The sequence below is a fragment of the Gymnoscopelus microlampas genome, assembly GCF_963454915.1.
Source record: "Gymnoscopelus microlampas genome assembly, chromosome: 5".
In the NCBI taxonomy this organism is placed as follows: domain Eukaryota; kingdom Metazoa; phylum Chordata; class Actinopteri; order Myctophiformes; family Myctophidae; genus Gymnoscopelus; species Gymnoscopelus microlampas.
Window position 1 is genome coordinate 11,218,316 of NC_139942.1, and position 25,820 is coordinate 11,244,135.

General features: G+C 39.5%; 3 protein-coding genes across 3 annotated transcripts; all 3 read right to left on the reverse strand.

Annotated features, from left to right (window-relative positions):
- Positions 1-5,153: 5,153 nt before the first annotated feature.
- On the reverse strand, positions 5,154-14,398 carry LOC311044904 (transient receptor potential cation channel subfamily M member 5-like; the record flags this gene model as incomplete). The annotated part of the gene is made up of 12 exons (XM_084056714.1): positions 5,154-5,268; positions 6,023-6,164; positions 6,612-6,790; positions 8,370-8,535; positions 9,760-9,934; positions 10,558-10,690; positions 10,840-10,961; positions 12,031-12,273; positions 13,334-13,476; positions 13,614-13,743; positions 13,925-14,053; positions 14,324-14,398. The coding sequence occupies 12 exons, from the start codon at positions 14,396-14,398 to the stop codon at positions 5,154-5,156; spliced, it is 1,752 nt and encodes a 583-aa protein (XP_083912840.1).
- Positions 14,399-14,883: 485 nt separating this feature from the next.
- Positions 14,884-19,288, reverse strand: LOC311044905 (transient receptor potential cation channel subfamily M member 5-like; the record flags this gene model as incomplete). The annotated part of the gene is made up of 5 exons (XM_084056715.1): positions 19,206-19,288; positions 17,904-18,095; positions 15,880-15,982; positions 15,487-15,614; positions 14,884-15,132 (listed from the first exon to the last, which is right to left on the reverse strand). The coding sequence occupies exons 1-5, from the start codon at positions 19,236-19,238 to the stop codon at positions 14,884-14,886; spliced, it is 705 nt and encodes a 234-aa protein (XP_083912841.1). The 5' UTR covers positions 19,239-19,288.
- Positions 19,289-20,105: 817 nt separating this feature from the next.
- LOC311044906 (transient receptor potential cation channel subfamily M member 4-like) lies at positions 20,106-24,037 on the reverse strand (the record flags this gene model as incomplete). The annotated part of the gene is made up of 5 exons (XM_084056716.1): positions 20,106-20,294; positions 21,299-21,643; positions 22,062-22,215; positions 23,150-23,211; positions 23,954-24,037. 5 exons carry the CDS (start codon positions 24,035-24,037, stop codon positions 20,106-20,108), a joined length of 834 nt encoding a protein of 277 aa, XP_083912842.1.
- Positions 24,038-25,820: the final 1,783 nt, after the last annotated feature.

The following is a 25,820-nucleotide window of genomic DNA, read 5'->3' on the forward strand; positions in this document are numbered from 1 at the left end:
GACCTCTGTTTGACCAGAATGGAACAGAGCCTTAAGTAGTATAACTGGTAAGAGCTGCGAAGGAAGTATGTAGAGGCCCGATTTCTGTCCAATATGGCTGCTGTGCATGAAGCCTATTGAGATGATCAGAAACGAAAAAGGAAGTGGTCGTTTGTATGACGCCTGTGTAAACAACGTGCTTTAGTCGCTGTCCTCTACTCCTGGCTGTCTAAACAGGACCACAACCAGTCTGACTTATAACTCCTTTTGGCACAGATGTGTTTCTTCCCTTCATTTAACCACATAAACCCTAGCGTCTCTATATTCTGGGGTGAACGTTCGGTGAAAATAGCACATCTAACGGCCAGTGTTAATTTTGTCAGCTAATTTTTGTTTAGTTTTAGTCATAGTCTTTTGAATAGAATTCGATTTAGTTTTAGTCTCCAGTAGTCCCTCCCTAACATTTTTGTCTAGTTTTTATTTGTTGACAAAATTGTCAGTAGTAGTCCTAGTTTTAGTCATCATAACTTATATTATCATTTAGTTCAGTGAAAAAAGGTAGACGACGAACATTTTTCACCATAGTTTTGGTCAGCGAAATTAACACTGATAACAGCTCACCATGTTGCAATGAGTTATGGGTTTGTACAGTATATCAGCTATTTTCGGGAACATATTTGGTGTAAGGGGGGGATTTGATTGATTGATTGAATTTTTTATTTGGAAAAAGAATGTAAAACAACACAGTTACATTTATAATACTTTTGTCTAAAAGGTCAGACCAAAAAAAGTCCTTGCGGACTTGTTTCCGTTGGGGTCCTAAAAAGGATCAGACCTACAGTAGTATAGAGGCCTGGGGAGTCCCAGTCAACAAAGTATATGGGGTTTATGTGGTTAATGGGATTCATCCTGTTCAGATAGCCACGCCTGTATCAAATGTGCCACAAAAGGTTTTAGTCCGTTGTTTAGTGCTGTGGTCTCTGTGGTGTAGGGCAGTGGTTCTCAACCTGTGGGTCGGGACTCCTAGGGGGGGTCCCTGCATGATTTTGGGGGGGTCCCCAGATGTCAATAAGGACCTAATTTAATACCTAAACAAAAACAGGAAATAAATTAAATAAAAGAAAAAGACCATTACTGCATCAAAAGTAATCAACAAACTATACTATAAAAACTGGTCAAACATTGGCCAAATTGTCAAATAACATAATAGGCCAAAAAAAATGAAAATAGCTGATCTACAAGCTATAGCAAAACTGAATGTAATGCCTCAACTCCTACAATTCCAAGTGCTTGTCAGGGTGGGGGGTCCACAGATCAAATGTGATTATTCTTGGGGGGTATCCAGTTCAAATATTATTATTTTGGAGGGTCGCGGCCTGAAAAGTTTGAGAACCAATGGTATGGGGATTTTGAGGGTTTAGAGTTTTGGGGTCTACGGTTAGGGGTCTACGGGTTGATGTTTCAGGGGGGGGGGGGCGGGGGGGGGGGGGGCATTGAGCTTTTGGGGGTTTAGGATTAAGGTGGAGGGTGTAGGTTTTGAATGATTAGTGTTGGAGGTGTTGGGGTTTATTTCATGGGGGTTTGGGGTTTTAGGGCAGCACGTTTTGGTTGTTTAGGGGGTTTGGGATCACCGATTGGGGGGGGGGGGTGTATGGTTAGGGGTTGTGGGGGTTTAGTTTAACCCTTTAAGACTGGGAACGCATCTGTGTCCTTTTAGATTTCTATGGATATTCAAAAATAGATATACAAGCTCATAGCCCCCCAAAATGATATGTATTTGTCCGTGGACCCCCATCTGAAAATAGTTTTTTCCAGGGACCCCCAGAAGCAAAGATTTGAGTAAAAAAATTATATATATATATATATATATATATATATATATATACTAGACCATACCCGGTCGACGCATCCGTGGGGGGATATACGCACATGATCTGGCAACCCGGGAGGAAGTTCGTCCCATAGCTGGGCAGCCCCGTAACCATGGCGACATTGTTTGACACAAAAGCGCTAATCAGAAGCTGAGATTTGATGAAAGTGAAAAACGGGCTTCACAGTTAAGTTCAGATGGTAATGGTCAATGGCTGTGTGCAAAATCAGAGCAATTGGTCCAGCCACTGAGGAGAACCGGGTAGCTTCACCTACACACCTACTCAAGACGGTTACTAGAATTATAGTAGGATAGTAGGATATATATTCAAAGATTTGAACATATTTTCACAATTGTTTTCAAAACAAAATAGCAGATCTACAAGCTCATAGTACCGCACTCTGTGCCACACTATGAGCTTGTAGATCTGCTATATTTTAATAGCCCAAAGAAATCTTAAAATGACACAGATGCGTTCCCGGTCTTAATGGGTTAAGGGGTTTAGGGTTTGGATTTGGAGATGACTGATCTGTTTTGGGTAATTGTTTTGTTGTGCCTTGACTAGTACAGTATGCAGGAGAGAGGTGGCCTGAATCATTGTTTTATTTCTATTTATTTTGAATGTACCATGGATGTAATGTATAAAGAACATTTATATTCAGAAAGGTCATTATGATGATTGGCCTTTCTCAATGTCAATCTCAAGTCTTGGTTTTCTGGTAACTCATAGTTGGAGGTGACTGCACATACTAAGAAATTATCTGTCAACTCAACTGTCAAGATACTGTCATGTTTTTTTTGTACACTCCATGTAGCAAAATGTATATTTCAATCTAGCTTTGTATTCGCATAAATACATACCAAAAGTCTTTTGCATTTCCCTCCATTTTCCCCCAATTTAAACTAGACAAAGACTACAGCTACAGTATAGAACATTTTCAAAAAGGTTAACTATTTTTGTAGTTTTTTTTCTTTCGCCTGTATCTCTGTTCTTTTTTTTTGGTCCATTCTTCCGAGGAGACGCGTGTTTCCAACGGCCTGTAGCGAAGGGGACACTAGCTCCGGATGCAATGTTTTGCTTCCGGAGCAATAGTCAGAGACTCCTGCTCCGGAAACACACAGTGAATCGATCGATAAATATGGATCTAAACTTTTATGACAACTTTAAAACTACTAAAAACACGAAAATCGCTCGAAAATCGCTTGGCACTGGGTGAGTACATTATGAAAATACTCTGGCAGTCAAAGAGTTAAAAGGTTAAAGCAATATATTCTGATTGTAGGCTACTCATTGCTATAGTGTGTTTGTTCAGTGACAATGGTCTCCCTCTGTCTCTTTAATAAACAGAAAATAAACTTTCAGGTAATAATAAACTTTATTTGTATAGCACCTTTCATGACATGAAATGCAGCTCAAAGTGCTTTACAGAGCAAGAATACAATTGCAACTAATTTAACAATAAAACAAAAAAGAAAAACAAAAGCATAAAACCACATTAAAATAATAGCAAAAGGCGGTGAATCAGTCAAAGCAGTGAGGACATGGATAACAACACAGAGATTTAAAAATCAACCAAAACAAACAAAACAACTAAAAGCAAGAGTGAAGAAGTAGGTCTTGAATTTGGTAGGTGACAAAATGTCAGCCAATCAGGAGAGAGCACCCATTTATCAACTTAATTTGTATAGTGTTCCAGTTCCATTTTGTTTCTTAATATCTTTATGTCATCACTTCCAATTTCACTTGTTTAATCTGTATCCTGACTGAGTTCTCTCTCCTAATTGGATAGAATTGGTATCCTGACCTGAACATGCACTTTCTGTTTAAGTGTTGCAGCGTCTATCATACAAAATACAAAGGATTAATTTCCACCTTTACGTTTTGAGTGTTGGTTGTAGCTCCGCCCCTTTTCCTGATAGGTCGATGTTTGTATCAAAAGCCCCTGACAGTTTTAATAAATGCCCTACACATAGTTTTTCAAAATAAAAGCTCCAGACAGCTCCAGACATCATGTTTCAAAATAAAAGCTATAGCTTTGCAAAATAAAAGCCCCAAACCAGTTAAACAAATTAAAGTCACATACATTTTTGATAATCACCAAATATCATTTTTTTTAAATAAAAGCCTGTACATTATTAGTTTTCCAAAATAAAATCCGCCAGTTGTAGTATGTTTTTCTAGATATTGTTTTTCAAAATAAAAGTTACAAATACAGATTTTCGAAATATAAGCTCCACACATTTTTTTTTCTTTTCAAAATAAAATCCCCTCACATTTTATTATTCAAAATAAAATCACCAGGCATAGTTCTTCAAAATAAAATCCACCGGCATGTTTTCTTTTCGTTCTTTTTTTTATCAAAATAAAATAACTCTGCTCCTCTAGACCAGCGGTTTTCAACCTCTTGAGGATCAGGTCCACTTTTAAATCTCTAAAGCGTTCCCGGCCCGCCCATCTGACCACTTAACACGAGGCTGCTGTGTAAAACAGGATGACAGGGTGATTACACCCTGACACGGTAGCGGAGAGGTCTAATTAGCCTGAAGAAGAGGAGGTGTCTAATCACCCTGAAGAAGAGGAGGTGTCTAATCACCCTGAAGAAGAAGAAGGGGTTTATTTCTCAATAATGACCCGCTCCCCATTAATTATCCCGCTTATTACACGACTACTTAATGAGTTAAGGAATTGACCCAAAAGTAACAAGAAGAAGGATTTAATTGCTTATGGTAATAAAAGTAGTCCGTACATTTTTGCCAGGTGAGTCCAGTGTGCCTCGGAACACAACAGGAAGTGTTGATTGTATCAATATTCGGTTACTGCATTGTCTATACATCACTTCAAATGTTTTCAAAAACATTCTTGAGAGCAACGTTTAGCTGCAAATGACATGGTGTGTTTGTTTACATGGCGGCCATGTTGGATACAGCACAAAATCAAGCAGCGCAGATTGATATGAGCAGATACTCTGAGTATTTGATTAGACAGATTGATATGAGCAGGTGTTCAGAGTCTTTGATTAGACAGATTGATATGAGCAGGTGCTCTGAGTCTTTGATTAGATAGATTGATACTGTATGAGCAGGTGTTCTGAGTCTTTGATTAGACAGATTGATATGAGCAGGTGCTCTGAGTCTTTGATTGGACAGATTGATATGAGCAGGTGCTCTGAGTCTTTGATTAGACAGCGGTCTGTTATTGAGTTCAGAGGTCATTATTCAAGAATAACATGCCGCTGAATTAGTGATTGACCAATATGAATCAAGCATTCAACCAAGCCATGTAGTAATACAAGATAAACTCATTCTAATGAAGGATGTTTATGTTGACGGGGGTTTGGTCCAGGATGTTTAGGTTGACAGGGTTTGTTCCAGGGTGCTTTGGCCAAAGTGTCGAAGATCTGTCTGAGAGCATTCTCCATCTAGTGGACACAAACAATAAAAACAGCATACAGGCATGAATGTCAACATTGAAATGATAAAACTCTTCTTTTACAGAATGGAGGCCAATATTTGCACTCAATTATTCCTGAGGACTGAACCATAAGAACACGATAAGTCATCACAGATCAATGGTTAGCCGTAGAAACAGGAGAGAATTAAATAAACATCTGGACGTTATACCTTGGTCTCCAAAGCTCTCTGTCTCTGGTCAACGTCAGTCAGCTGTTCAGTCAGCTCTTTGAACGCACTGTCCACTCTGCCAAAACACACGCACGCACGCGCGCGCACACACACACACACACACACACACACACACACACACACACACACACACACACACACACACACACAAAATAAGCAAGCCCTCACTAGAGCCCCATGCGCGGCTAGGGGGCAAGCGAATACAATACAATACAATACACAAGTAAGACGCGCGAACGCTGGAAGCGAACGCAGCTCGAAAATATTGTATATTTACAGACTTTGTGTGTGTGTGTGTGTGTGTGTGTGTGTGTGTGTGTGTGTGTGTGTTTGTGTTTTGACTGTAGCTGCACTCTGGTGCACTCTGTTGGCCGCACCCAGGCAGTGCACTGCACACAGACACACACACACACACACACAAGCCGAGCAGACTTTCATAGTAAGCTCCACTTGGGCGCGCCTCCTTCCGCGTTAGCAAATACAATAGCCAACCATTTAGTGATTGACATGGAGTCATCATCACCATCTTACTTGTCAGAAATCTGCTTAATCCTCTCAGAGTCACTGCTTCTCTCTGTCTCACTCTGGGCTGTCAAGATGATTTTCTTTTGATTGGTCTCCCATTTCTTAACTTCTTCCGTCGGGTAACCTTTTTTAATGTCCCCCATGATTCCTAACCATTGGGGGAAAAGGGTTAAATTATTGTCATGCACCATGACCATTATGTATACAGTATCTCAGCAGCTGTGAGCTGATGTTGGGCTGAAAAGTGTGGCCTATACGATGCCAACAAATCAAATAATTACATTGATTACCATCATAATCAATGTAATGATTGCTAGATACTAAAAACACAGTTACACATTATTATGTACAGATGAGATCAGTTTGTTAAGATGAATGCCTCAGGAACGACTCCCATCATTGTAACCGGCTCATTCATGCATCAATATGCAATAGTAGATTCATGCATTAGTAGATCCATGCATGCACAGACAATAAATAGTTATCAATGATTCTCATGTTGTTCAAGACTTCACACTATAACCTTTACCAAAAGATAAAAGATTAAATAAGTATTTTTTATGTTCATTAGATTTAATACAAATCAAAAACTGACCACAGACGTCGTCGTCCCAACAAGGGTCGTTATCAGAAGCAAATAAGAGGGAATGAAGGTGTGAGAGGATGATGAACGGAGGAGCCAAGACAGGACGGGACTGGTACTCCATCACGAGGTTGTAGTGCTGGAACCTCCAGTAGATGTCGCTCTTCACCTCCACCTTGTCGAAGGTGTTGCTGCATGGAGGGTTGAAGGCACAAAACAACAAACTATCAAATCAAACCACTACAAAACCAGTGGTGGCTCCTGGCAAGAAAGACTGAAAAATGACATTCTCTCCAGACATCCTGACTGATTAAAAAAATCACACCCTGTGTGAAGTGAGTGGTGCCTTGCTTAGCTTGGCTAACATGTTCAATCAGCCAAGCTAACATGTCCAATGTTAGCTTGGCTGATGGCACTGATGTCACTTTGAAACATGTAAGCAATGTTTCAAAGTGACACACCTATTTATAGGGCTCTATTTCGTCATGCGTCTCGCTAGCCAATCAAAGCACACCCTTTCAACATATTGTCACGTGTCACGTGATGCTTGACCAATGTTAGCTTGGTGGACACACGGACATACAGACATACGGACACACAGACAAAGCCACGTATAGGAGTGGTTGCCTTCGGCACCACTCAAAAATCACGTGAAGTGGGCGGTGTGTGGTCATCACAACATGACTCACTTAAAAAAAATGAGTTTTTTTAAGACCATACTGCTATTCATAGGGCTGCACATGTGTCATGTGTTTCGCTAGCCAATCACTGTCCTGAATTTGCAAAGTCAGCCAATCACATTACAGCTAGTGGTGATGACACAAGCTGTAATGTGATTGGCTGACTTTGCAAAAGTATAGATTTGCATTGACTGTGGAAGGGTTAGCGTTGTAGACTGCGTTGTAGACTATTGGCCAATCACGGTGCAGGATTGGTCAGTGTCCAAACCTCACTTAAAAACACGGTAATTCATTATTATCACTGTCTGCAAATCAGACGCATGTCAAATCCTATGCGCCTCTCTGTGGCTGCTTCTCTCTCTCTCTCTCTCTCTCTCTCTCTCTCTCTCTATTTATATAGCACCTTTCATGGCATGAATGCAGCTCAAAGTGCTTTACAGAGCAAACTAAAAAATACAACCTAAAATAAAGCAGAAGTGCTTTACAGAAAAAGCAATAATAATTAATTAATAAAGCAGAGCATCTGTAGAAGATCACCACTAAAGCTTATTCAACTTTCCCAAAGTTGCATCTAGCAGATGCATGGACGCACTCACAACATATAATTATGTCACCAAACAAACATATATGGTGACTAGCTTAAACTTTGATTCATTGCTGGCCAGATTAATCAATCAACCTTATGAAAGATTTGCGCAGACAGCCCGACTTTTAGACTATTGCTCATTATTCATAAGAACATGTGTTGGCATGAAACTAATGATGCAACATGCAGAGAAATCATGACGCATGCAGCCACGGACAAACCTGCGCGAATGTAGCCTAGATAATGAATCCCTGCCTTATGCAAGATGAAGCTGTAATTATTTTCTATATCCTATTCATTTACAGTCAAATCGTTTTCAGTCCCAAATATAATGCCTTAACTGTTATTATTGGCTATGTTTATGCACCTGCATGTTAAATAAGAAGTGTTGGAAAGATGAAGGTAAGATCAGAGGTGATGAGAGGAGATGAGATTAGTTCAGGAAACCAAGAAGAAAGACAGAGTAACATTAATGGAGTGACAGACAGAAGGCTGGTTCTCTACCTGAGGATGGCAATGAGCAGGTTGATGAGCAGTATGTTGGTGACCAGCAGGAAAACCACCAGCAGAATGATCACCAGCCAGTTGTGGTACTCGCTCATGCATGGCTCAGCACCATCATCTATCTGTGTCACGTTTTTAGTGCAGCTCATGTTCCACTCCTGTCCCACTTTGATACAAACAAACAAATACATGAAGAAGAAGAAGAAGAAGAAGAAGAAGAAGAAGATGATTAAGAGTAATAGTAGTAATAGTAATAGTACTAATAATAATAATAATAATAATAATAATAATAATAATAATAATAATAAGCGTTGGGCAGGTTGTAGTAAAATATAAACTTGTATACTGAAACTCAAACAAATATAAATATAGCTGCAAGCAACAATAACGGGGACGAAGCAACGCAACACGACAGCATGTGGGCAATCAACTTCATATTCTATTGTCATTAGAGGTGCTCTTATACCACCATAGAGAGTCAGTATTATAGTACGAGTCACTTTGATTGAAAAACATGTTAAATACTTTGGTTGTGATTTTGACAAAGAGTTATAACAAGGTGGTCTACGAAATCTTTGGATAAAGAAATCCTGCAATTGTTATTGTCAGTTTTAATACAGCTTCAGTTTGACTATGCCTCTATTACATGGTACAGTAGCACCCTGAAACAGATTTAAACTGAACTCCAAACAGCTGAGAATAATCTAGTCAGAATGGTATTGAACCTTAGTCCCATGTCTCATGTTGGTCCTTAGCTACATTTTTAGAGAGAAAAAGCAAGACATGTGCAGCCCTAATTTTCATGCATATTGTTCAAATATCCTACGAGGAGTAGGAATTTAAGTGTTTATCATGTTCTCTCTAGCTCCAAAAGTGGTATGTGGTTTGTGCAACCTTTTTCAAAACATTTTTATGTATAAACGGTTGCTGGGAGTGGTATACAGTTCCAGGATATAATCATGCAATTTTAAGCTAATAGCCTAAATGTTTTAGCAAATAATGAATAGTTAAACAGTTGTACAATATCCAGCAGACACTGTTTTCCAGAATTCTATGAGTTGGGTTGTTAGACAGAGATGCAGAACCTACTAACCTACAGTTCAACAATAAATTGATTTGAACTGAAATGTAATGCTAAATTCATTGCATTGTGTTGAATCACATTTTATCACATAGTATCACACTGAATCACATTGTCTAGAATGAAATCGGTATCAAATCATTATCAAAGCGCACCACATTGTGAACACACACACACACGCACGCACGCACGCACGCACGCACAGGCACAGGCACAGGCACAGGCACACACACACACACACACACACACACACACACACACACACACACACACACACACACACACACACACACACACACACACACACACCTTCTATTTCCTGAAGATTAAAATCTCCAAAGATGTAGAGGTAAGGTCTGTAGATCACGCGACGGAAGATACGACTTGGGTTGGGATCGTAGGAATAGAGCAGTGCCTGATTGGCTACTCCATATGCCATAATCCACAGCCCCAGGAAAAAGAGGAAGAAGGCGACATCTTTCATCTGCACAGTGAGAAAGAAGACATTTTGTGTTCATTATAATATTTATTTATTTCTCAAATATGATTATTACGTGGCTACTTAACTCTTTGCCTGCCACTGACGAGTTGTGTGTGCTCAGTGGTTTTCCACCAGATGCCGCTGTTATCTACCCTATGAATGATGCTTTCACTGCCTGACGACGACACACCCGGAATTGAAGTCATTTAAAAAAATAAAATCTTGTTTATTTCCTGTGTATTTCGTGTGGGGAAATGACTATATCTCCGTTCCTCTTGCTTTACGACAAAAACAAGCCTGATTCAAATGGCCACAGCTGTGCAATGGATTACCGCGAGCAAATTTATTTTCCCCCCATACTACGACAACCCTGTGCATGTAATGAGCCGATCTCCGTGAGGACAGCGGTCACAGAGAATATTCCATCATTGTTCAAAGGTACAGTAAAACCGCTCGTTTTCGCTGGCAGCAGTGGCACACTATTACACTATTACTCTGGCAGTCAAAGTTATTGAGTTCAGAGGGCATTATTCAAAAATACATATACACCGCTGAATTCAATGATTGACCAGAATCAAGCATTCAACCAAGCCATGTAATAAAACAGCATCTGTCTTATATCTTACCATCCTGCCAACAATGATGATTTTTGGTCCCATCTCTTTGTGAATGGCAGAGATGTGAATGAGACGGAGTGTGAAGACCATGTAGTCGATACACAGGACGGATCGTCCAAACTCATAGGACCACTCAAACATCCTGAAGCACACGAGCAGAAGAAAACATTTCATTTCATTTAAATCAAACTCCTATTTTTATGATTGTATGATTATTATCACGGTTTCTGTATCTATCATAGTTCTCTATTTACTTCAAGGAATAGTAAAGAAAAATGTCTTTGTACCAACCTGGTGATGAGACCAATAATGAACAGACTGATGGCAATGACGTCACACCTGTTCCAGACATCCTTCCAGTAAAGCCTCATCTTCTGGCAGACATTCATGTACCGGTTGCTCACAGAGAATGCCTGAAAGTAATTAAACACATCAATCAAACTGAATCAAGTCGATAGATTACAGTTGATAGACAATCAGCTCAGCTGCACTTACATTACAGCTGTGGCGACATTGCAGGCAGTGACATTTTTCTACTTAGAGCCTCCTCAACAATGTGGACAAAAAAGATTCAAATAATAATAATCATAATAAGCTAAATTAAATACCTAAACATCAGTTTTAAACAGTCTTTATACTGCATTATTCATAGCCATATATATTCAAACATACAAACTTGCCAATAGAAAAATAACTTAAAATCTGATTATAATGGTGAATATTTGATAAATGAAGGCTTATTCCTTCATTCTTTTTGTCAATTGGTTATATTAATGACACATGAATCAAACCTCATTCCACTGTTGTACTTATATAGATAGTTTATTGGATGACTGGGAGAGTGTGTTAAAGGGATATTTCACTTTCAAAACAAATTTGGGTCATTTTATCATCTACTCAGGCTTTTGTGAGCCCCCCAGACAGTTTTTAAGTTGCTTGATTCAGTAGTTAGATATTTCATATTCATTTCATCAGACACGCCCCCTTCCAATACAACTCCATTTTTAACATGTTAGATTCATCAAAAACACCCGTCCTTGGTTCTGGTGAGTCATCCTGCCTTCCTAATACGTGAGGGGGCCGTGTTTTTTTTATTACTTTTTTCATTTTATTATTTTAATTTTTTTTATTGTATTTGTTTTTCCTTTCCCCCCCAAAAAATTAAAAAGGTAATTGAACTTTGTTCTCCTTGTGTATTAGAAGGACAATATGAGTCACCAGAACCAAGGACGGGTGTTTCTGAAGAATCTAACATGGTTAAAATGGAGTTTGAAGTTACAATGGGTTTGTACAGGAAGGGGGCGTGTCTGATAAAATGAATATAATATCAAATATCTAAATACTTAATCAAGCAACTTCAAAACTGTCCGGGGAGCTCACAAAAGCCTGAGTAGACGATAAAATTACCCAATTAAAACAATAAATATATATCCCTTTAACACAGGAAATGCAAAAAGAGAGAGAGAATCTCCCTCCACTCACCTGTCGGATCTCCTCACATAAGATGGTGAACACCCACAAGTACAGCACCCATTCACTGATCGACGGCCCACTAGGGGGCGGTGGCTTAAAGTCCACCAGCAGCATGTAGGCAAACAGGACGAGGAAGAGGATGTACATCACTATGTTGCTCACAAAGACAGAGACTGGAGCCAGGCTGAGAAGGAATCCCCACACCTTTGTGTCTCCCTCCAGGTAACCCCACCAAACCTGAGACAGCATGGACTGTGAAGCAGAACGGTCAGTTTTTTTGTCATGTCTGTGTTAATGTAGCACACAGCTGAGTGTAATTTAACTACTGTATGTCATTTGATTTTCATAAGCTACAGTATATTCCAAAACCATTTCTCAGAACTAAAGGATAATTTGTTTTCCAGGTTAAAAACTACATTAGGGTACAAACAGTCACATGTGCAAGAACTCATTTGGACAGTCTTCTCAGTAAAGTGGACAATACTCTTTTGTTATCAGTCAGATAACCCACAAATTGTTTTGCTTGTTTTTCCATAGACGCCAGGTTCTATGGAAGAAACAAGCAACCTGCGTCATCTCGTTCTGCACGAATGGTCGCTCGTTCGCGACATTCAGTGCATGTTTGAGTATCATGAGACTCCACGATGAGCAGTTGTAGAGAAAAAACTAACTTTGCATCGGTTATAATAGACGATTTTCACTCTTCCACGGGCTCCCATTATGCCAACGGAGGGTGTCGCCAGACTGGACGAAGGGGACTCTCTGGAATAACTCAACGTCCCTTTCAATGTTGGTGAGTGATTAGCGACACATCAAAGATAACACTTAAAATGTGCGGATCTCTCCTTTAATTGCTTGAAAACATTGTATTCATAACATGTAAGTACAAGTGTGAATATTATATTTGATCTTGGCGTTCAGGCTATGCTATACATTACTCCCTGCTCAGCACAGTAGCAGACAACCATTTAAGAGCAGGGAGATATACGTGCATCTATAACAAACCCCCCCAGGGGAAAGAGAACCCTTCGGGAAAGCAGAGCCGAGTGGTGGTGCTGGGGTGGTGGTGGGAAAAAAACAAAGTGTGACTCATTTTGAATAGCTGATTCGTCTGGCATCAGTTCTATGTCCCCCGGGCTTTATGTTCCCCATCCACCATGAAAAGGTTCTATGTACCCCTCTCACCCAAAAATGCAGGAAACACAGTCGTACTGTAGCATTTATATTTTGTAATAACATCTCTGTAAATGTTAAAATGGTAACATAACTCAGACTGTGACCAGCTGAACCAGCCAGTTAGAGATGGACCTACCTGTAATGCATCATGGTTGAAGAAGAGGAGTGATTCAACAGCTATGGCCATCTGGAAGCAGTTTGTTCCCCAGACTGGAGACTCTGTGTTGAGCAACGCGAAGGACTTCCTCTCATCGCTCTGGCAACATGAGCCTAACACATCTGAGGTGAAAAATACCACGCACAATGAAATCATTATGTAATAAACAAATGTGTACGTACAGTATGTATGTATGTATCAGTCAGTTCAGGAACCACAACTTAAAAACTTCAGTCTGATGATTTATTAAAGGTCTCACCATGTGCCAGGTTCTCAAACTTCTGTGCCAGCTCTTTCATGGAAAGTTTGGTCTTTGTCCCATATTCCATCTTTGACATCTCTCTAAGCATCTTACAAGCACTCAGAGCATTCAGCACTGACTCCTTTGCCTGGGAGACGGATAGAGAGACAGATGGACAGATGGACAGAGGGACAGAGGGACAGAGGGACAGAGGGACAGAGGGACAAAGGGACAGAGATACACAGTGACAGAGGGCTGGTTACAGACACACTACACACCATATACATGTACATATAGATAAAGCCTTCTGTGAGCATCATGTGTTTTACCTTCTCCCAGAAGAAAACAGCCATGTCACTGTGGCTTGTTAGGACAGCCCAGATAAATAAATCAGTCCAAGGGGATTCACAGGGCTTGTTCCTGTATGAACATTCTCCATCCAGCAGCTCTTTGGCACACTGAGAAGGAGAGAAGAACAGGACTATGAAGAGGAAATGGGAGATATGATTTAAACCATTAAAATCCTTTTGTATTTTAAAGCCAATGCCAGATGCCGGGCCCAATCTGGGATTGTTTTAAATTGGGGTTGTATTATGGTTGTATTCACATACATTTGTACAGAGTTTGATATAGTGTAACAGATCCTTGAAATATTACAGCACAGTAGAGGCTGACTATTTAAAGATTAGATGAAAGAACATAACAGTAGTATATATTCAGAAGAATACCTTCAGAGCCTTCTTGTCAGAGATGAAGTCTTCTAGACCCAGAACAGTGAAGTAGAAAGGCTTCACATCAACCATTAACTTCTTCAAGACACCTGACACCTGGAGAGAGAGAGAGAGAGAGAGAGAGAGAGAGAGAGAGAGAGAGAGAGAGAGAGAGAGAGCATAAGACACAACTCCATCATCATCAAGCCCAAATGTCCTCTCAAATCAAGCGGCTTTGCCAATCTACAAGCTCCTGCAGGCTGTGTCTGTGGATTTCATAAATATTGAACCAATGAAAAGATGAAAAGAGCTGACTAATTAATAACTACATTGTAGCCAATTGGAACACAGGTTATTTTACCAATTTCATGAAAAGTAACAGTTTTGGCCATACTAAGTTTCTGCCCATATTTTCAACAGATAATATGATTTCAAGATCATGTTATTGACCAAAGAATTACACATTTGATTTACATTCCAAGTAGATTGTGCTGTGAGTTTAACTGCCCCCCCCCCAACATTACAGCATTAAGTAGTGAGTGAAGGTCATCTCTTCAGAACCACTAATCAATCAAAGGTCATAATATAGATTTCACTAAACCCACCTCAAACAGACTGATCTCTTTCAGAGAGTCAAGGTCTGAGGTTCCCAGTCGCTCATTCAAGCGTTCCAGTAGCAGCTTGTAGGCCAGTGTGTCTTTAGCCACTCTGCTGTAGATTTTCTCGAGGAGGCCATAAGTCAGGATATTGTTCTTAAAGAACAGAGGTACAAACTGGAGCTTGTCGTAGATCAGTGCATATGTCATGCAGTCCATCAGAGCTTCAGCCTGTTGGACACAGTGGAGGTAAAACAGACACCGGTTATTTAACTGTTTTTGAGGTGTAGACCAGAAAATGAAAAGGAAACATAATGTAGACAATAATGACATTTCTTTGTAATTATCTATAGTGTTAATAATGTGTAGTCTTTCAATGATGATAATTTTATTGTGATTTTGTGGCATGTTTTGTGTGCTTGTAAAGCATTTGTATAAAGTTATTTGTGTTGTTTGCTAAATTGGTTACAGAATGTACAACATAATGTAGCAGGAACTCCAAATCCACAGTATGTCTGTACCACTAGGTGACAGGACAGTATTTACATGCAGTGATTATATGTAAGTTGTGATGTTGTTTCTCACCGTCCAGTTGACGTTGATGACATCATTGAAAATCTCACTGCTGGCAAAGTCCACCCTGTTACATCCCACTGCTAGAATCAGCTCCTTACTGTAAGGGAAGGTATTATCTGATGCACAACGCTTACTGGCTGAAACAAACAAACAAACAAACAAACGCGCGTGCACACACACACACACACACACACACACACACACACACACACACACACACACACACACACACACACACACACACACACACACACACACACACACACACACACACACACACACACACACACACACACACAGCATGTTAAATGAACATCATAATGTGCTGCAGCCCACAGCGTCTTTCACCTCCCAGAAGTAAAGACTATTTAATATAATATGAATTATTGTTCTATATTGTACCTGGCATCAGGGCTTTGAACATGACTGTATCAAAGTCTTCTGGTCTCTCCTGCCCTTCATGGTAGAATGTTATCAGCTTCCTGTTCTGGCAAATGCTCTGAACCTGAGGGTCAAGGTCAAAGGTCACAAGATGATCTAATCAAGGGTGCGGTTAATTGGCAGACATGGTTTAAAATGGCTGGGCTTTCAGGGGATCCCCTAGCTTGCTGTAAGGTTGGTGTACCTGAGGAGGAGAAGAGCTGGAAGGCATGGCTTTTCTAAATGTATCACCATATTGGCCACCTGGTGAATTAGTAAGTATGGTAAAAAAGTATGCCCTTATTCCATGCTGCTGTGCTCCTTCTCCTCCTCTGTTACGTAAACCCAATGTATGGTATTGTATGTGTTGGTTATTTATATGATTGTTGGGTTTTAGTCTAGTGTGTATTTTAAAAGCTTGAATATTTATGTTCATGAAGGATGTTTATGAAGGAAAAAGAATAAACAGCCTTTTTAAAATCATTCTATGTCTTATTTTCATGCTCAATCCTTGGTTACACAAACCTGTGCATTGCATTGTTAAAGAGGACCTTCCCTCTAGAAAAAGGTGGCGTAGTCTAGTAGGCATTGTATATTTTATTACTATTATTCTTTTCAAAAAATGTTCTAAAATGTTCTGAAAAAAATTAAAGGATGAATTGTTTTCATTTATGAAATGTTTATAAAGAAATCATGTAAGTCTTCGTACCGCCCCTGATCACCAGGTGGGGCTGATAACCAATTTATTCATTTTTGTATAAATGTAATAAGGTAATTTCCTGTTTTCTTGTTTATACTTGAAAAAGATCGAAAGGGTCGAAACGTCATATACTATCTGCTGTTTGTTATAAATAAATAACTTTTGCAGCATTAAAAAAGTGAGTTGCGAGCCCCGCTTTGTTCTTGTGCGGAAATATCAGCCATCTTGTGGGCATCGATGATGATGAGGAAGATGGCGATACATTCAAATAGTTATTATTTTGTTTGGATGTTGCTCTTCAATTCTTGTCTTCTCGTGCATACTGTACTATGCAGATTATTGCTACAATGAAATACATTTTCACCGTCTGCTTTTAATGATGATTTAAATGTATACATAATGCATGCAAATTAAACTGAGAGTCTAAAATCATCTCTCTAAGTTGAAAAAAAAAAGTGTATTTTTTGCATATTGTATGCACATGAGGAAAGGCTGCATTTTTAAGAAGTTAGTGTTATAGCCATTTCCATTTGACCTTCTAGGAACCCCAATAATGAAAATGAATCGCTTGATTTTCTTGATTGGCTCCCAGTGTTAGTAGTTAGCCTATCTTTATGAACACATTGGTGAAAAAAGTTATTGGTATGATATTTGTTTTCAAATACTAAAAACGTTGGCATAATAATAATTGTTACAAATGTGATTATATTGTAATGGCAGCGCTGATTTGCATACCAGCATGCCACAGGTACATGTGATCACTTTAAGAATAGTTTAATTGTGATCCTTGACCCTCAAAACATAGGTCTGGATATCTTGTTTGTTAAGTTAAGTGCAATATTGGCTGATATATAGTGAAAATAAAGAAATATATAAAATTGACTCTGGCGGAACTAATTTGCATAAAAATGGTAGATGGGATATTTCAACAACTTTTTAACATAGCTCATAGTTTTCAGCACATTTTTTTCCAATAAAAAACAGAAGTATATTTCCAGGGGGTGCAAAACCATAGATATAGAAACCTAGATATCTCATTGACCTCTGCAGTTCATTGGAGCAACCTGTATCGCAATACCCTTGTATTGCTTCCGCCCTCAGTCGCGTGCGTCACAGAGGGGGCGTTCAGTAGGCCTCTGATTGCCCTACCGAACGTCCCCTTCTGTGACGCACGTGACTGAGGGCGGAAGCTGGTGCACGCCCGAGATACAGACGCCTCAGAGCCGGAGGAGGCGTCTACCTTTATATGTCTATGTGCAAAACCCCTTCTTCCCACTGTACTATGTGAACCAATCATTGCTCTTACCTGTTCAACAAGTTGATCTGTCTGGGCTTCAGAAGGGAAGTGTTTCCTGATCAGTTTTGTCACTCTATCCACGTCGTCATCAGCAGAGGCAGGTGATTGGTTCTCCAAGATGTCACTCAAGAGGTCAGCCACACCTCCTGAACCTGCCAGCACTAACCACGGTGTGGAGTTCTTCAAAGACACACCCACCCTCTGATGAAGGTATTTATGAGAGAGAGAGAGAGAGAGAGAGAGAGAGAGAGAGAGAGAGAGAGAGACACAGACAGACAGACAGACAGACAGACAGACAGAGAGTTTACTCTTAAATACATTATTTTATAGCATTCTACTTTCACAGCCTGGCTCTAATTTCTTTACATACAATTTTAGTCAGGCGGGAAAATTGATAATAGTTCAGTTGGTGAAACAAGCATGAACTTTGGCACAGATGACCTTTAAATGGCCCTAATTGATAATCACCCTCTGGCCACGCAATATTCCAAATTGTTTCATGTTTCAAGATGACCGACCAGTTTTCAAAATGGCTGCAACTGGGCCTACATTTTGGACTATATCACTTAGCTGGGGTGTAAATCTTTCATTTCCCCCTCATTTTGATATAAGAGAATATAAAGTGCTTCTTTATTATTTTCATGATAAATGTTTTAATTCATCAAGTCATTAAGAACACATTCTTATTTACAATGGCGGCTGGGCAAGTGGCAGGCCTCCTTTGTGTCTTTTTAGTGTCTACAAACGTGTTAAAGGAGACATCCGTTCATTTTTAGTGTTATCTTTGATAATGTGGCAAATCACTTACCAACGTAGAAATGCCCATTGATTTACTCCACAAATCCCCCTGTCGACCCCCACCGTTGGCATAATACGAGGCGCGACGATAGCCCAAATTCGCCTATTTTAACAAATGCAAAGTCTGTTTTTTTTCTCCTAGCACTCATTGTGGAGCCCCATGAGACCCTTACGGGCGATGAAAGCCCGACAAGCTAACCGCTAATAACAGAACGGGCTAACGCTCGTTGCTTGTTTCTCTCCGAAACCTGGCAACCTGGTGTTGCCAGGCAGAGAGATAAGCAGCCAGCGTTAGCTCTTTCTAGGCGAATTACATTACATGTCCAAACTTAAAGCATTTGCAGTGGCCAGAACATTCCTTTCTTACTACTTCTGTCATACATGAGTACTACAAACTCCTCAATGCTATAATGCTCCTGGCTCAAGTGAAGTTATATTGTATACAATCATTGTAATTGCAAATTATATTGAATGAATGAATGAATATAGTATTAAGTATTGATTGTACAGTACCTCCAGCATGGATGGCTCTCCTTTTATGAGCATGTTGAGGAGAGGAATGTTTATGCTGCTGCTGTCTGTAAGGAAATATGAATATTATTCAATCATAACTCAACCCTCTCCCCTTGTACGTCTTGATGATTAATTGAATATATAGGACCGCAATGTCTCTGCCAGTGTGAACGCACCATGAGATATATTTTTTATTATTTTTTCACAATAAAAAAATAATAAAAAACACCCTCAAAGTTCTCTGATTACAGCTTAATTAAATTTCACAGTTTGCTATGACAGACAAAATAATATATTTCTGTTGTGAACAAAGGGAGACCTGGGAAACACATATTTAACCATAATTTCTGTTATTTTATAGACCAATTTAATGAATAATAGAGAAAATAATGCACAGATTAATTGTTTGTTGCAGCCATACATTTACATTTACATCTTCACAGCCAGGAGCATGTCCAACAAAGAAACTGAAAATATAAATAATATTTCACATCAGACTATTACAGTAATTTGGTGATTCCTCATCCATACAGGTTGCTGATTTTATTAACCTTGTTTTAAAAAGTAGAGCAACCGTTAATTGAACTAATCAATTTAATAAATTATAATAAAACAAATATTGATTATTTGATTAATCAAAAAAAGAATTGATATAATAATCACTTAGAAAATAATCAATTGTGGCCGCCTAGTTTTTCTTGTTAGCAGTTCAACATCAAATCAACCATGATATGATGAAACAATGTTCTTCCCCTGTCTAACTGTCTGAAAAATGCTAAATAAACATAAAGTAAAAAAAAAAAATCAACCACAGTTAAATAGTTAAATTTCTGTGTGTTTTACTACTTTTAATGGTAAATAATACCATGATTATTTGAATTCCAGTGACATAAAAATCCTTTACGTCCACCATCTCTTACCTCTGATGTGTTGTGTAGATATTTGTTCCTCTAACTTGACCCTGAAGTTCTTCTCTCCTCCTCTGTGACCTTCACTCCCATCATCCACCAGCAGGAAGCCAGAGTGGTTCTTGTCCAGGCAACAGGAGTCACTGGTTGTGTTCTTAACAGAGTACCGAGCATATCTGCCCTGAGATGGAAGAAAACAGGAATTGCATTTGACAGTGTGTGTTATCTGGTGGCTTCTGGTGAGTCTAAGATGAGTCTAAAAGGGTCCTATATCCTACTATAATTCTAGTAACCTCTGTCCGTAGTGGTGAGTAGGTGAGTGAGTATGTGAAGATACCTGGTTCTCCTCACTGGCTGGACCAATTGCTCTGATTTTGCACACAGCCATTGACCATTACCATCTGAACGCAACTGTGAAGCCCGTTTCTCAATTTCATCAAATCTCAGCTTCTTATTAGCGTTTTTGTGTCAAACACTGTCGCCATGGTTACGGGGCTGCCCAGCTATGGGACGAACTGCCTCCCGGGTTGCCAGATCATGTGCGCATATCCCCCCACGGATGCGCTGCGCCGACCGGGTATGGTCTAGTCATACTATAATTCTAGTAAGGGCGTAGTGAAGGGCGTAGTGGTGAGTAGGTGAAGCTACCCGGTTCTCCTCAGTGGCTGGAGCAATTGCTCTGATTTTGCACACAGCCATTGACCATTACCATCTGAACTTAACTGTGAAGCCCGTTTTTCAATTTCACCAAATCTCAGCTTCTTATTAGCGTTTTTGTGTCAAACACTGTCGCCATGGTTACGGGGCTGCCCAGCTATGGGACAAACTGCCTCCCGGGTTGCCAGATCATGTGCGCATATCCCCCCACGGATGCGTCGACCGGGTATGGTCTAGTACTACGCAACTTCCTAATTCATGGAATCAAAAACAATGATAACACAATTCACATCTTTCTGCATGTGTGATCTCAGTATTTATTATTATTAGAGAGTGGCATTAACATATAGACATTAAATATCAGTACATACAGTACAGTATTGTAGGCCTACATACAGTACTGTATTGTACAATACAGTTAAGGATACAATGTAAAAACAGTGGAGTTTGCAAGAATGATAATGTTATGAAGAGGATTAATTAGGTGGAGAAAAACACTATTTGTAAACAGTGTTTGTGTGTCAATACCTGAGAGACCAACTGGTCTCTGTTGTGCACAAAGCCCCAGGGAGTGATGCCCACCGCACGGACCCTGTTGATGTCCCTCACCGCCTCTCCTACACATCTCCCTACGCCTTCGTCAAGGCCTTCTGTCAATATCCATGTCTGGTCTCCTGTTTTCTCCAAGGCTTTGACCAGTCCCTGTCTGAGGACCTTCTGAACCCAGGGGTTGACCTCTGCACTGCCTTCTCCTCCCACCACAGACACCACAAAGATGGGTGGGAGCCAACCCCACCCACCATCTTGGTCTCTGTCTCTTGTCATCAGGTCGTAGACAAGGGAGGGTCTAGTGTCTGATGACAGACGCAGGAACTAGGTGATCAAAGAGACAAATCAGAAGATGACAGTGATGATGATCAACCTACACACCCATCTTTCATATCAAGGGGGGTGGGGTTTACACACTAATTTCTACCCTTAATGTCTATTCTAAAATTGAAGTTGTGTGTCTGTGGGTACAGGAGTCAGTCGGTCGGTCGGTCGGTCGGTCGATTTTATCTTTACTGTATGTACAGTATGTATACCTACCTTTGAGCAAGTTCAAATGGATGAAGGTTGAAGTGTGTGGGTGTGTGCGTGCGTGCATGCGTGCGTTAATGATGCATTTGGTTGATTCAATGACATCATCCTCAGGGACCTTAAAGCACTACAAATAAACTTATGATCAAACTAAATATTTATATATATGTGATCAATAGAACATTGATCACATTGTCAGTCAGACACTTACACGTTTGGAAGAACTGACTCCCTCAAAGTCCAACAATCCAAAAGCATCAGTGGGCCGTTCAGAGGAGTGCAGCTCACTGGTCCACTCAGTGTCCACAATTGGGTTGATGTGTGTTGGATGATCTCTGGGACGTCCACACTGACATTGTCCATCACTAATGACACAACAGGACCATACATCAATACTGCTTCACAAAGTGGGGTCTGGGGACCCCCAGGGGTCCTTGAGGGGGATCCATGGGATCCCCAGCAAAATGAGGAACAATTTATACAATTAAAGCCTATTTTATTGTTCAGCTATTTTTTAATAATGTGACATAATGACAGATGTCGCCAGTCTTCTCTCATGGGAGTCTATGGCTCTACATATTTTCAGATGGGGGGTCCTCAGTCACATATATATCAATATGGAGGGCCTCAGTCACATTGATGCTATTGCCAATGGAGTTGAAGGTGAACAGGTTTGCTAGGAGTCATTACTCGTCTCGGTTCCATTTAATACTGACTCAGTTCAACGTTTGCCTTCAAATACATAAAGCTGTTGTATTTGTATCAACTGTGTTGCCGTGAAGACATTGTGCCTAGTTTCCATTGTGTTACCGCACGGCCGTTGATTCCAATATGTAGAAATATATTTTCTCCATAGCCTATTGGGCTATTTTGTCATTTCATCCTCCCAGGGGTGTACTGTACGGGTGAGGGATCGTCACAACATGTTCCTTTATCAAATGAGTGTTTGAATGTTGACATTTCTCTTGCTTTGTTAATAACAACCGTTACAAACACACGTCTGCTTTGGTAAAACAAGCATTTATCAGACTGGCTGCCGGCTGCTACAGGACGTCACGGACATAAATCGTATACCGGAGCGGAATTGGGGCTGTGGCCAGGAATTCAGTCTATACTAGTGTATTTTCTGTTTTCACTCTACATTAAATATCTTTGCTGAAAATAGCAGATCTACAAGCTCAGAACGTGTTGTGGCATGTTGTGCGCTTGTAGATCTGCTATTTTCTTTGAAGGTTTTCCCAGAATATGGATGCTGGGGTTTAAGTGGTTAATGTGTATCAATAAGGGAGGTTTGTTTACCTGGAAGAGTCTTCTATAAAGGTGTTGCACTCTCTTTTCTTGAAGTCTGCTGGTTTACATCTCTGAAAACATATTTGACACAGGTTATGGGACAATGCATACAGGCAGTGGTGGACAAAGTAATCCTAAAGTACAAATTACAAAGTACATTTTCTTCTCAATATCACTGCATTGCTGTATTGGAAAAATGAAATGAATAAAGAAAGACATTTTAAGACAGTGAAAATAACAGATGTACAAGCTCACAACGTGTTGCGGTGGGATGCGTTGTGAGCTTGTGGACCAGCTATATTTGTACTATATTTGAAACAACGCTTAAGTGGTTTATTCATAATATTTGTGGAGTTAAAAGTACAATATTTATATTGAAATGTAGTGGAGTTAAAATTACAATATATTGAAATGTAGTGGAGTTACAAGTACAATATTTATATCTAAATGTAGTGGAGTTAAAAGTACAATATTTATAATTGAAATGTAGTGAAGCTTGCAAGAAAACAAACACTCCAAAAATGTTACTGTCCACCACTATTGGGCATAATTATGGTGAAATTCATATAACTGCAGGTTGTATAATGTTGGTTTGTTCCAAATATGTACTGTGTATTTACACAGTATAGCGTGTGAACAGAGGATGTGATGAGATATTATAAATTATTCTTTATTAATTCACTTGCGTACAAAACCCAACCCTCACATTCCTGTCTGTAAAACACATTTACAACTTTTCACTGACAACACTATGTTTTTAAATAGACTTGGTTAAAGGTCTTTATATAGAACCAGTTTTATTTCTATGCCCACCTTCTGTTTAAATGGAGATGTTTTGGTGCTTCCTGGGTTCATCTCTATTCTCTCAGAGTCACTCCCTTCTTCACGGAGGCTCATGTTGGTTTCTGTTGTGTCCTGGTGGATTCAAGGAAGTGTAATGTCCCGACGCTCCTTCTCTCTCCCTCCTAGGTTGACAGAGATCTTTTTTTATTGGTTTAACATGGTCTAAACCATGAGGGGAACAGCAGCTATCAGCTCTCTTTAACATGGACACATGTTGATATGGAGCACATTCTACTTTGCCCTCAAACAACCACTAATAGCACTGATTGATTTTAAATAAAATACAAATTTGAAAAACTGAGAGTTGGTTTCTGTCCGACAGGAACAATATAATTAGTCTAGATGTAAAGTGGGGTCCACACGCATAGGGTGAATTTTTCCCACCACCTGTTTTTTCTTAATCCTTGAAGTGTGTATTTTAAGATTCTGCCAGGTACCAGACGGAATTAATGTCCCAAGGGGTACATTTTTAGCCTTATGTTACACATATTGTACTAAAACCCAAACAATAGCAAATAGCAAATGTTTGGGAGTGTACAACATACAAATTAACACATTTTCCATTCAATTTGGACTCAAGGAATTCATGTGTGTGTGCCTGTGTGTGCACGTGCGTGTGTGCGTGCGTGCGTGCGTGCGTGCGTGCGTGCGTGCAACAACACCACCATCATCCATCGTCTCTAATGTCGTCATAGCAGTGCCACGTTTAATTACCTCATTAACACATGACATGACCTGTCTGGTGAAACATGTTCAACAACTCTTATGAATGTGTGGTGTGGGGAAGTAAGTATGTACATTTTATTTGTATGGCACTTTTCACAGAGAGAACTAAAAGTGCTTTACATACAACACAAAAATAAAGACACAGCACAAAGCATTCAAATGATTAAAAACAACAAGATACTTAACCCCTAACTGCTCCCAAAAACAAAAAGGTATGGAATGCGATTCTACAGGTCTTGTGAGCTGCAACCTCTGTGGATTTTTTTAAGAACCACTTAAAAACACTAATGTTTAAAAAAACATTTGTGGAATGTCTTAGATTTTGTGGTTGTTGTTTGTAATCATTTGAATGCTTTGTGCGGTGTCTTTCTGTTGAATGTAAAGCACTTTGTGAGTTTTCTCTGTGAGAAGTACTGTACCAAATAAAATGTACATACAGTACTTATTTACTTCACCACACTACACATTCAGAAGAGTTGTTGAACAAGCGTAGCACGTGCCCTAGTCTTGATAACCTTGCAGTCTTACGCAAAGGCTAAAATGTAAATTGGATAGCATGTTATGTAGACAGATGCCATGATCATTTGTAGACCTGGCTTCCTATAGTGTGTTAAGTTTCAATGTACCGATTATAGATTTTTTTAATATTATACTTTAGACTGATTATTGGTTTACCTATGATCCTAGATTACTATTCTATGCATTTGATGTATTACCTCGTGTTGTTCTTGCTTAGTGCAAATTACTCTGGATTAAGAGTGTCTGCTAAATGCCTAATTAACATATTTAAATATACAATTTCAGAAAACTTGTAATACGATAAATCATTGTCTTCATGTAAGTAATCAACTGGGGAAGTTTCATTATGATAACTATTTTTTTAATGTTGTAATTTTTTCACCTGTCATGTACTGTACGTATGGGGAAAATAACAAAATGTGTGATAAATATGAAAAAGCTGCTCCTGTGGAAAGGTTATCATATTTATTTACTTATATTGACCCTATAAACAATTTAATGTAGGTATGGTTTTGCCCACTCTTTCGATAATGAAATCTTGTCTGGCTCATGGACTAAAAAGGACAGAGACTGCCTCAGTTTCATCGATTTA